Source organism: Uranotaenia lowii, chromosome 2 (assembly GCF_029784155.1).
Source record: "Uranotaenia lowii strain MFRU-FL chromosome 2, ASM2978415v1, whole genome shotgun sequence".
Taxonomy (NCBI): Eukaryota; Metazoa; Arthropoda; class Insecta; order Diptera; family Culicidae; genus Uranotaenia; species Uranotaenia lowii.
The window spans coordinates 121,337,892-121,350,559 of record NC_073692.1 but is presented as its reverse complement, the minus strand read 5'-3'; the positions used below and the strand labels follow the sequence as shown (position 1 = coordinate 121,350,559).

Genomic DNA, 12,668 nt, shown 5'->3' with positions numbered 1-12,668 from the left:
GTAAGGGAAGGCCTCTCCTCCGAAAGTTCAGAGAGCAAAACTCCATGAAATATGCTAAACTTCTATCAACAACTGACGAGTTGTAGGATCTATACAGGGAAAGTTTACGAATGCAAATAAATATGGTTGAATAACTTAACAAGTCCACAAGGAATAAATTGGTTAAGATCATCATTGTTCAAATTATATTTCCATTTTTTAGGAAAAAATTGTTTACCTTAAACTAGGCTTGCGAGATACTTTCAGAAAAAAGCGGGCATTTTACTAAAAATAGCGGGACACAGCCGAAAAAAGTGGGATGTATTCCAGCAGCCAAAGTCGATCATAGAAAGTACATTGAGTTTTTTATACGTGGAAGAATTTTGTCAGTATTTTATATGACTTTTATTTACACGGATTTTTGCCATAATCACGGTTATTTTTACGGTTCTCGTGATATAACCCGTTATTTGAGAGAAAACATTTCAAGTCCTACATGTAAACGGCGGTTTGATGCCAAGTAATAAACCCTTAAATAAACCTAAAACAAATAAATTTCAAAAATTCAGAAGCAAAAAGAAAAACTTCCATTATTGTATACTTGATACAACTGAGTCGAAAAAGGTAATGTATAATATAAAACAATTTATGTAATTAAGATTCCGGAGAGAAATTGAGATCCATAATCTCTTGAAGCAACTAATAATATTTTCTTCATACCAAAGCTATTAACAATGTAGGGGAGAATGAGGATACTTGATCCCTGGGGATACTTGATTCCTTAGCTATATCTCGAAACTGGAATGTCGTACAAAAATCAAATGTTCTAGAAAAATGTGCCAAATGGAACTAAACAGCAATGGTTGAAGCTCAAAATTTTTTATCAAAATAAGATTTAGGGTTATTGAACTTTGTTTGGAAAAATTCACAAAATGTGACTTGAAGATCTTTTTTCATCATTTTAAAATGTTCCTGACATGGAAATATTATAACAAAAATATTTATTCCAATACATCAATCTTTTGAGTGTAATATGAACTTCAAAATACAATATTTTCAAAGCGATGGAAAACTCCCAACTTTTTTCAGAAAAAGTTTTCTAAAATCATGATTATGGGTACAATTGATCCCTAATATATGGGTACAAAAGATCCCGGTATATTCTTCTTTTCAACGGGTCGTGATCATTGCTGATTACGAGATTACTTATATCTATCCAATAGCTAATATTCATCCATCAATTATCTGAAGAAAAGAGCTAAAATAATTGATTTTTGCTTGTTCATAGAAAATTGAGCCCGTAAGTATGCAATGTCATAAGGGTTGAGAATAAGGTAAAGAATTTTTTTTCTGACAATTATAGATTGTGAAATGAGAACAAACATGACCAAAATAGTCAATTAACAATTTATCTTGGGGTTTTGTTTGATTTTTTCCACGGATTAGGGCTTCCTGAATAAAGGATCAAGTCTCCTTTAACTCCAAAAATATCGCATTTTTTTTCTCCCACGAAAATGCTTCTAGTTCATCTACGGGTTCAAGTATCGTTCTAATTTTGGGAGCGTAGAAACTTGAAGTTACACGCTGTCAGAAAATGTGAAAGAGTGCGAGTTGCTAAATTTTTCCAAAAAGATATGGTAAAATATGAAAAGGGGATCAAGTATCCCCTCTCTCCCCTATTGTTTGGTTGAACGTGCTTTAAAAAACGCTTCACTGAATCAAAATCTTATTGTAATGCTTTAGAAACCTTTAGAGTTAGTTGTATTGTCTTATATAAACTTTGAAAAAAAATCTGCCTATTGTATGAAAAAAAGACGTATTTGAAAGTTTTTCTGTGTTGAACCGATGAATTCAAATTGAGGTTAACGTTTGTTTTTTTTCCAGTGTAAGTCAATGAACTTTGTAATAGTTTTTCGATGAAAAAAACGGGACATTTTGAGGAATAAGCAGGACGGCGGGACATTCAACAAAAAAGCGGGACATGTCCCATTTTAGCGGGACGAATGGTAACCCTACCTTCAACTAATTCTTCACTAATGACTTATTTATTTAATAACTAGCTGACCCGGTGTGCTTTGCTACACCTTTCAAAATCAAATGATATTTTCAAAAATTATTCAAATTTATATTGTTTTCTTTGCATTATTCCAAATCAAATTATAACATAATTCATAAGCAACCGATAAAAAAGGAGAGCTGCAGCTGGAGTTTCGAATTGCAACTCAAAGATAACTTAAACTTATATTCTGAATCTTGCTCTATAAATTTGTGTTCAAGATCTGATAAGTTTAATCTGTCTGGATGGTCTCAAATTAATCCTACGCAAACAATCTTACTTATAAAATACGGTTGTTTTAGCTTGATATGTTCTGGATTTATGCTAAAAACTGATAAGAGAGCCACCTCCCCTGTCCTTCCCTTCACCCTTTCCCTCTTGAATGGAGGTCGTGATCTTTAATAATCATACCCATTTCGTTTCCAAAAATCCTCCTATATCAAATATAGTTCGATGGGTTGATAAGTTTTTAAGCTTTACAACAAAATGTATATGGAGCCTCCTCCTTTCTTCCCCTCTCTATACTGTAAAGCGTAAGGGTCTATAACAATCGTAGAAACATATCTCGTAACCAAGTAGCTTTCCATGTCATATTTGTTTCCATTTGTTGGCTTCGTTAGTATAAATTGAGAACTTATGCTAAAAAAAATGTATTGGACTCACCTCCCTCCTCCTATGTACTTACTCACTGAAAGGAAGATGGTGTGTCAGATAATTATAGAATGATACAAACATGATTTTCCATGTTAAGATTTGTCCATTTCTCAGATTTTGTAAAAAATAAAGCTGAATGTAAGCCTCTTCTTCCCTTCCTATATTCCCAATTCTATCATCCTACTGCAAGTAAAGAATTGTTTCACATAGAAAAAGTATTTTTCGTACTCAAATACTTTTTGATGCTAAATTTGGTTTCATTGCTCGATAAATTCTCGACATGCCAAATATGGTTCAATTTGTTCGATCAACTTTCCAGTTATACTGAAAATTGTAAGGGAGACCTCTCTTCCCCCTTTTCATCCACCTCTTTGAAGGAGTGAGGGATACCAAATATTCATAGAAGCATTTCTCGTACCCAAATATCGTTCCTTGCCAAATTTGGTTCCATTAGCTGTTGTAGTTCTTGAGTTATGCAGTAAAAATTGTATGAAACTCCCCTCCCTCTTTCCTTTCTCCCCGCTGGAAGAAGGAAGGGGTCTCAAACATTCATTAGAACATGTCACGTTCCCAAATACCCGCCCATACCAAATTTGGTTCCAGTAGCTTAATTAGTTTTTGAGTTATGTAAAAAACTATAAAAGAGGCCCCATCCCACCCTTATATCACTCCTTCTGGAAAGAAGGAGGGGTCTCAAATAATCATAGAAATATTGTTCGTATCCAAATACCCTCCCATGCCAAATTTTGTTCCATTTGCTTAATCAGCTTTTGAGTTATGTAAAAACTATGAAAGAGGCCCCCCCCCTTTCTTCTGGAATGAGGGAGGGGTCTAAAATAATCATTGAAATATTTTTCGTATCCAAATACCGTCCCGTGCCAAATTTTGGTCCCATTATCTTGATTAGTTTTCGAGTTATATGAAAAATTGTAAGGTAACCCCCCTCCCCCCTTCCTATCACCCCGTTGAGAGGAGGGAGGGGTACCTAATATTCATAGAAATATTCCTCGTTCCCCTATATCACCACATGCCAAATTTGATACCTTTTGCTTGATGCGTTCTCGAGTTATGCAACAAATGGTATTTTATTTGGGAGGCCCCTCCCTCCCTTCATGAAAGAGGGAGGGGTCTCAAACCGTAATAGGAACCTTCCCCTGCCTCCAATACCCCCACCTACCAAGTTTCAAGCAAATCGGTTCAGTAGTTTCCGAGTCTATAGGGAACAGACAGACAGACAGACGGACAGACAGACAGACAGACAGACAGACAGACAGAAATTCATTTTTATATATATATATAGATTTATCCATTTTTCATTCTCCTGAAACTTTTTTTTTTTATTGTTTTTACTGACAGAAAAAGAAATAAAAATTTAGGAAGCAATTCATTCAGTCCCCAATCAGCGCAACGAGTTTTTATTTTGAATGGAAACTTGTAATGGAAAACAAAAAAAATTGAATCCAAAAATCACCAGAGATGAGCTCAAAGTTCAAAAAATTAAAACTTGGAATTTAAAATATTCCTTAATTCTTGGAGGACATTTCACGAGAACAGACTATAAACTTAACTTATATGTAAACCATAGAAAAGATATTGGATAATCTACAATCTAAATAATTTCAAATTTTTTTTTTTTCAATTTAAGCCTTTTTGTCGCTAATTTGAAAGCTGTTTAACAACAGGATGAAAATAAACAATTTACATAATACTGCATTACATAGCCCATGAAATAATAAAGCTTTAATCTGCAGTTTTAAAATACTTTTGAACTAATTCAGATTAAAAAGTATTGATTGCGGAACCCAGCATTCAAGTAGACGATAAATCATTATTTATGTTCACGGCACTGGATCGGTACCGAAAAATGGGGTGAATCAGGACAGTTTACGGACTGTTTTCGTAATATTTCTGTCAAATTATATTGAGTGGACTTCTGCAAAACTCAATCAAAGAAAACAAACGTACTTTTGATTTGTTACTATCAGTTTTAAACAGCTTTTTTTTAACACCAGTGGAGTAGTGACAATAGCAAAAAATAAATATTTTAATGTGTAGTTGCAAAAAAATTGTGTTTGAGTTTAATGGTTTATGTGATAAAATTTTTACCATTTTTCAAGGTATTTTATTTCAGTCATTTTTTAATTGACATAATGAAATAGAATTGAGATTCAGACAACGGATTTCTAAATTCTAAATTCTAAACAATAATTTTCTAATTGAAATAGGCAATGTCAAAAATAAAACATGCTGAGGATCATATTGAGGAATTTTTGTCGGTATTTCAAAATATGTGATTTTCTATCAATTTCAAAATGTCAAGGGAAAGATGGAAATTTTGTTTACTTATTCCTGTAATCCGATGGAGTACCCCGAGGTACGATATTATCGAACATTTGAATAGATCGCCCAGGATTAACTCCGGAAGAAATCTTTCGCCTTTCATATCGATTCATCCAACAAAACGCCATTGTCACGGTTTCCAATAAAATCAGATAAGGTGTGCTGCTCCAAGCGCGGATCTCCCGAGATATAGTTTGATTATGTTTTTTTTTGTCTGTTTACTCTCTCGTGATCGTCTATTTTCCATATCGGAAAATATCGCCGCAATACTTCAGCTTGAGCTGAACGGTCTGCCCTGAAGACCGCTGCTGGAGTCAATCCGGGGAAGAGGTGTTGCACTCACTATTCAAATGAACCGCCTCCAACAGTCCGAAAAATTGGCGAAGCTAAACCAAACTCTCGATTCACAGATGGAAGATATGGATTCAGTTCGCGTCCCGCTTCAATCATTTTCTTCCAGCATCCTCGCTCCCTTCTGAACTGAACTGCTGTATTAGCATCAGCTAGCATCTTTCTTCGAGGAGACAAAGAAACCCCCATAAAATTCAATGTGTCGAAATGCAAATTTCATCTAGCATCGTTCCTCCTAATCGGCGCTGTCAATAGAGTGACTAACTGACTCTTATATCGTGTGCATTATAGGTATACTCTAGGCTCCAATAGGCCAAAGTTGCCGAACATTATAGCCACATTATGGATTCCTATTGTCACTATGCGGTCTAATTTATCTTTTAAGGATGATGATGTGTTTTGGCCGATCGGAGAGAATAAATGTTTCTGCAAGGTAAAAACGACGAACCCAAGCCTCGTCACGTGGGCTGGAGAAAATTGGCAACAAGTCATAAAACTCGACCATTAAACGACACTACGACGACGACGACGTTTGCGCCCAGAAGAGTGGATGGGAAGAGCCGAATAAGATTCGGTAATAAAATCCCATAATTTGAAATCGAATCAAACATCAGGCGTAGCGTAGGGGTTACTGTTCTGGGTGAACCACTTTCTCAAGGTAGGTATAATGAAATTATCGGAATCGGATTCTCCTGGGGTGATAAAACAGATTTTTTTTACTCTTTTGAACTAATTTTTAGTTACTAGAATTTTCAAAGATAAATATGTACAGAAAAATTAGGTTCAAAACTAAAACTTGGTCCCCCCTTGCAAATAAATAGTTTTAGTTGTTTTTACCAAAAGCCTTCAAATCTAAATAAGCATCATTGGTGTAAACTATTACATAAAGAAAATAAAGTCTGCGTAGAGGATTAATGATTCGTAGGATAAACAGCGTGTACAACTGATTTCAGTGCTTCAAAAGCATGCAGACTGCCTGCAAAGAAGTAAAGGCTTGTAGAGTAATTCATGATAAATCTGTAAAGTATTGTCACGTTTGATATGGGTGTTAACCAAGCGATGTCTCCTTTTAACAAATTATTTTAATTTTTTTTATGGTAATCATTCAAAACCAATGACGTTGGTGTAAGGTAAACGATGAGTCTCAGTTGCAGTCAATAATTAAATTATTCTAAAAAAATTGTCCTTAGATGATTGAAATTTCCACCTCAAAGAATGTCACTAGAAAATCCAAATCGAGCCTCGTGTTCACATAAAATCTCACAAAAGAGACTTTTAACTGAATTAAAAAATTAAACAAATTAAAATATGTACAGTATTTTCTCGATTTTATCACTATTCGATTTTATCAATACTCGCCAAATTCACGCTCTATTTTATCGCGGTATTGTTTCGATTTTATCACGATTTATAAGAAATCATTCAGAAACCATTACCAGGTCCTTAATTTTCATTCAAAAGCATAGAGCGTCTTTGTTTATGATATTTTTTATGGTTTATGTTATAGTGTATAGGTATCCAATAATATGAAAATGCTATTGAACTGCTTATTTTATCTGTATAGTGTTTATAATCGTCATTTGGATTTTAAAAACGCTTGTAATAATCGACACAAGTATTTTAACGTCACGCTGATGTTAGTGTTGTTACTTGGGTTGGTTAGTCGCTTTAAAAAAAATTAACTTTTTTGGTTATGAGAATCATATAAAAATGTAAGTGAATTTAAGCGTTTTTGAAAAGAGATAAGTGTCTCTGATTTCTTTGTTGAACTTGTTTATTTTAGAGGGTGGCGTGCGTAATCCTTATTGAATAGCCTTTAGTATTGTCTGAATGGATGATTTTGGAAGAATAAAATGAAATTCTGCTAGCTTTGTCTGAAAATATGACTAAGATTTCTGTTTTCCTACATATAAAGACAAAAGATTATCTGCCCATAAAGCAAATTTCGAGAAACACACTGAAAAAATCTAAGTTGAGCAAATTTTAAAATATTTTTCGAATCAATATACTTTTTAGTTCATCAAAGGTGTTAAGATTAAAATATTGAAATTTGAAATAAGCAGAAACAAATTTTTTGATGCTAATTTTTTTGAACTTTTTTTTTCGAAATAAGAGACAACGACTGTTAAATTTCCATCAAAACAAAATAATTCACTTTAATTAGATGTAGACTATCAAATGGATATACAACATGGTTTTATTTCAAGAAAAAGCCTAAAAATTTGCTTTAGAGAAGAATAATTTGAACTGAAAACGATCCTTTATGTTTAGTAATTTTTGATAATTACGCCTTATGATCGAAATTTATTGATACAAAACGTCTTCACTACTGAAAATATTACAAATTATTGATTAAAGACAGTAAAAATACTTTTTTCTACTTCAATTTTTAGTTTCGCCAAATTCACGGTTTCGCCATATTCACGGTGAAATAGCTATAACGTTCAAAACGGGTATATAAGCGTCCATTAACGATCATTCAAGTATTTTTTGTAATTGATTCATCAGTAGCTTATTTTTGAAACTCAATATCTTTTTTTACCAAACCATTGTCGAAATGAGACCTTGAGATAAACTATTTGTCATAACGAAAGTAATGAAAACAAATCGGCCGATAGAGACTTCAGAAATTGGTGCTAAACTAGGTTTTCATGTTCCTCCCAAACCAAATTTCTTATAGTTCAATACAAATTTTAGGCTCATTGTGCCATCTATTTCCGTGGTCCAACCCCCAAATTTGGCATTGGACTTTGTACTATGCCTAGGATCTATTTTAGCTTGCAACTTATAAGACTTTCATAAGTCGGCTGATTTAGGCACTCTAGTGTCCATTGACTAACTTTTAAAAGATCGAAGGCTTTTGAAATTATTATTTATTTTGCCTATGCTTTGCAATTAATGATTAAAAAGATTCAGAAACACACGCTTTTACGAATTAATATTTCCCAGCAAACATGAAATCGCATTTAAATGATAACTCAAGTCATTTAAACGTTACTGCGAATCGTAATTCCATCTAACGCAAGTAAAAGGTCGTAAAAATCTTTACTCGAAGTCGGTTTAAATGGTTTTTATCGAATACTAGCTGACCCGGTAAACTTCGTTTTACCTTTAAATAAATAAATCGTAATAAATGTTTTGTTTCATCCACACGTCCTTAACTTCATCGTGCTCGCGAATCGAATTTTTTGAAAATCGTACTAAATTGTACGGCTTTCCCATTTAAAGTTGATTTATTATGGGGACCCCCCTTCCATAAAAAGTGAGATTCTTGAAACTATTATACAAACCATCTCTGACCCAAAAAACCCGCGGATACAAAATATTACTTCATTCCGATCAACCGTTTATACGTGATGAAAGAAAACGCTTCCATTTTTATATATAAGGTTTTTTGTACTCAAAAATATATGGTAGCCCCCCTTTCCCCTTTATATCTGTCCGTTGAAAAAAGGTGGGGCTTCAATTTATAATAGAAACATTTCTCGTATCCAAATACCCTCACATGCCAAACATGGTTCAAATTTACTCGATCAGATCTCCAGTTATATTGAAAATTGTAAGGGAGACCTCTCCTCCCCCTTTTCATCCACCTTTTTGAAGGATTAAGGGATACCAAATATTCAAAGAAGCATCTCTCGTACCCAAATATCGTTCCATGCCAAATTTGGTTCCATTTGCTGTTGTAGTTCTTGAGTTATGCAATAAAAATTGTATGGAACTTCCCTCAATCTTTCCTTTCTCCCCGCTGGAAGAAGGAAGGGGTCTCAAACAATCATTAGAACATGTCACGCTCCCAAATATCCGCCCATGCCCAATTTGATTCCATTTGCTTGATTAGTATTTGAGTTAATTAAAAATTAAAAAGAGGGCCCCTTCCCCTTTATATCTCCCTTCTGAAAAGAGGGAGGGGTTACAAATAATCATAGAAATATTTTTCGTATCCAAATACCTTCCCATGACAAACTTGGTTCCATTTGCTTTATAAGTTTTTGAGTTATGTAAAAAAATATTTAAGAGGCCCCTCCCTCTTTCAACTGCAAAAAGGGAGGGGTCTCAAATAATCATTGAAATATTTTTCGTTTCAATATACCTCCCCATGCCAAATTTGGATCCAATATCTTGAATAGTTTTCGAGTTACATGAAAAATTGTAAGGTAGCCCCCCTCCCCCCTTTCTATCACCCCACTGTGAGGAGGGAGGGGTACCTTATATTCAATGAAATATTTCCCGTTCCCAAATACCACCCCATGGCAAGTTTGATATCATTTGCTTGAATGGGTCTCGAGTTATGCAAAAAAATGTCTATTATTTGGGAGGCCCCTCCCCCCCTTCATGAGAGAGGGAGGGGTCTCAAACCATAATAGGAACCTTCCCCGGCCTCCAATGCCCCCATCTGCCAAGTTTCACGCAAATCGGGACAGTAGTTTTCAAGTCTATAAGGAACAGACAGACAGACAGACAGACAGACAGACAGACAGACAGACAGAAATTCATTTTTATATATATAGATGATAAAAAGTCCGCCATGTTTGCTGATTTTGAAAACGATTTCGTTCCTTTGCTTTCTCCCGCGTGGGTCAAGTGAGAGAACAGCTTTGTTGCTCTCTCTGCGACCAGCAGTGCAACCAGATTGCTAAAAATCAGATGGTGTATTTGCAAGAATTGCCCAATGACAGAGGCAGCAAATATTGTCGCTGGCAACGGTTCGCATGCGTTGAGAGGAAAAAAAATGGTGCTCTCTTGCATTCTTTCAGTATGTATGAATATGGTGTCCTATATCGTCCAAATCGTATAATCTTATCGCTTTAGCCAGATATTGAAAATATGTATGTATATTGCCTCCACTTTGGTAGGTAAATGCTGTTTTTTCGAGTTTCATTCGATCATTCCATAATGTATATGAGACGTATAACAAAGTTGTAGAGAAATATACCTACAAAAATGTTTGCTGGGTTCCTGGTATTAGTTTTCATTTTCTCAATAATATTCACATGATCGCACAAAAAAACTTCGAATAAAATTGATGTGCGCAGTGTTGCAAACCTTATCTGCTTATATGGGCCTTTTAGATTTAATTCCTCTTGTTTTAAGCATTAATTTTAAGATTATACTTTGATTTATTTCATGTAGCTGACCATAAAATTTCGTGACGTCACAACGTTTTGCAAAACTATGCTTTGAAAAAAATGGTGCATTGCGACGTCACGAAACTGAATCGCTCTAAAATCAATTTAAATAAAAATTTGAAAAAAATCAAAAACAGCGATTTATTGATTGTAAAGAATCGATACTTTCCTGAAATTTTCATAAAATTTGATCGAATAGAAGAGCAGAAAAATGCGTTGTTGTTAAAAAAACACTGAAAAGTGGAAAAAGTGGCGCATTGTGACGTCACGATTTTTTTTTGCTTAAATTTTGTTAATTATTTGTTCTATAAAAATACTTTTGATTTAAAATTGTAGAGAATGGAATTTTTATCTCAGAAGGTAGAATTTTTTTCAATGTGCGATATGACCCGTAAAACTTACATACAATATACCAAAAAATTGTTTTGCAAACGTTGTGACGTCACGCTGGAATGGGTCATTTAGTTTTTTTTTCTATCAGCTTTTATTTTCTAAATAACTTCTGAAAATGGATAAAAATCCATTATATAAATTTTTGCACTTTTTTTTTCCAAAACTGTAGAACATTACAAGGATTTTAAAAATAAAAGTTTTAAATCAATGATGAACCAATGAAGATTGAAAGTGAAGACCGCGAGGGATTTGAACATTTGAGAAAATAGTTATAAAAGTTAAAGTTTTGTTCATTTTGTCCAATTCAGCAAATTCCAAGATATTTCACAAAATTTTAACAGTGTTTTTATACAAATTGAATATTCTCAGCATCTTCGAAAGGTTGCAGCAGTTTCAAGGAAACAAATTATGGAAGAAAGGCTTCAACCTTATCGTCGTAGTTTGCTCAAATAAATTTCGTTTACGTTTATGGTAGTATTTTAAGCTACCTGCTTTGTTGATTAAATATTAGAAAATTTCTTGTTAAGATGGCTTTCAGCTGTGGAAAAAACATTAAAAAATATCTTTGAATTCATAAATCCTGACCTTAAGAAGATGCAAAAATTAGTTCTTGCTTGCATTTTACATTAATAATGATTTTTACTATTTTAACCCTTTAGTGCAGAGTGTTGTTTTAAAATAGCAAAAAACATTTATAGTTATTGGAAAGTGCACACACGGAGGCCTGCCTTAAATTTTTCATGTAATTTTGGCTCTTCAAACCAGCTTTCTCAAAGGAATTTCTCATAAAACCAACTTACCTGTGGCTGCAGCAGTAACATGCTGGTGTTGCTGCTACCACTCTCGATTGTTCCGGCCCGTTCGTCCGATTCCTTCCGCAGCGGCTGGGACGACGACGTGCTCGTGCTCAAGCCCTCGCGAAGGTTCTGCTTCTCTGCGGCTGTTCTGGTGCCCGATAACCTGACGGCACTGTTGCTGTTGTTGTTGTTTGCAGTAGAAGGTCTCGCAGCAACTGCCGTCGTTGTAGTCGCCGTCGACAAAGTCGTAGCAGATCCTGCAGATACTACAGCTGCAGGGATTGTCGACGATTGGATACCGCTTGGTGGTGGTACCGGTGAGGTTACAACTTGCTGCAGAAGTTGTTGAGCACCTGTAGGGGAAAAGAGAAAAATGGTTTGGTTAGAGTTCTCTTCGAGCGATGAATCACGGCGTGGCTGTTGGATGTACCATAATAGATCATAATTCACGTAGGAAGATCTGCTTTGATGGATTTCCTCGGTCTTTAAAACACTTTATCCAATTGGCGAGTTTTATACAACGAACAGAATCAATCTACATAATTTAACAACCGATCACTGACAGCTACGATCACTACTGCGAAGAATCGGGCAGCTCGTGGAACGATCGCTCAATATTCTAATTCATACCCAATAAATCTTCTCGGACGCCTTTCAGTAGACCACCGATATCGATAACGCGCCTTATGTTAATAGTATTTTATTACATCACATAATCACAGTAAATCTTTTTTGTCGAGATCCGTACCGGGCCCCAAAAACCGATGTCGTTCCGCGAGCTGAGAAGAAATTTGAATAAGACTACCGCTGACAGTTGGACCCGGCACAAGTCGGTCCTTGGCCAGCCAGTCAGCGGATTGGAAATTTTGTCGATGGGAGTGGCCCAAATCGGCTCTCCTGCTCAGCCACCGTGCGCACACCGAGTAGTGAATCTCCCTTGCAGCAGTTTGCCATTATTTTTATAACTAT

The 12,668-nt window shown here is 35.0% G+C and overlaps 1 protein-coding gene across 4 annotated transcripts in view; it reads right to left on the bottom strand.

Moving 5' to 3' along the window:
* LOC129749557 (probable nuclear hormone receptor HR38) overlaps positions 1-12,668 on the bottom strand; it is a 241,904-nt gene that overhangs the window by 22,609 nt on the left and 206,627 nt on the right. For 2 of the 4 annotated variants that reach the window (XM_055744564.1, XM_055744565.1), the window contains exons 1-2: positions 12,130-12,157; positions 11,703-12,052 (exon numbers count right to left, since the gene is read on the bottom strand). In XM_055744564.1, the coding sequence (XP_055600539.1) occupies positions 11,703-12,052; positions 12,130-12,142 (363 nt within the window). In that variant the 5' untranslated portion in view covers positions 12,143-12,157. Of the gene's footprint in view, positions 1-11,702; positions 12,053-12,129; positions 12,158-12,668 lie in introns of those variants that run through there. The other 2 variants (XM_055744566.1, XM_055744567.1) reach the window with 1 other exon arrangement.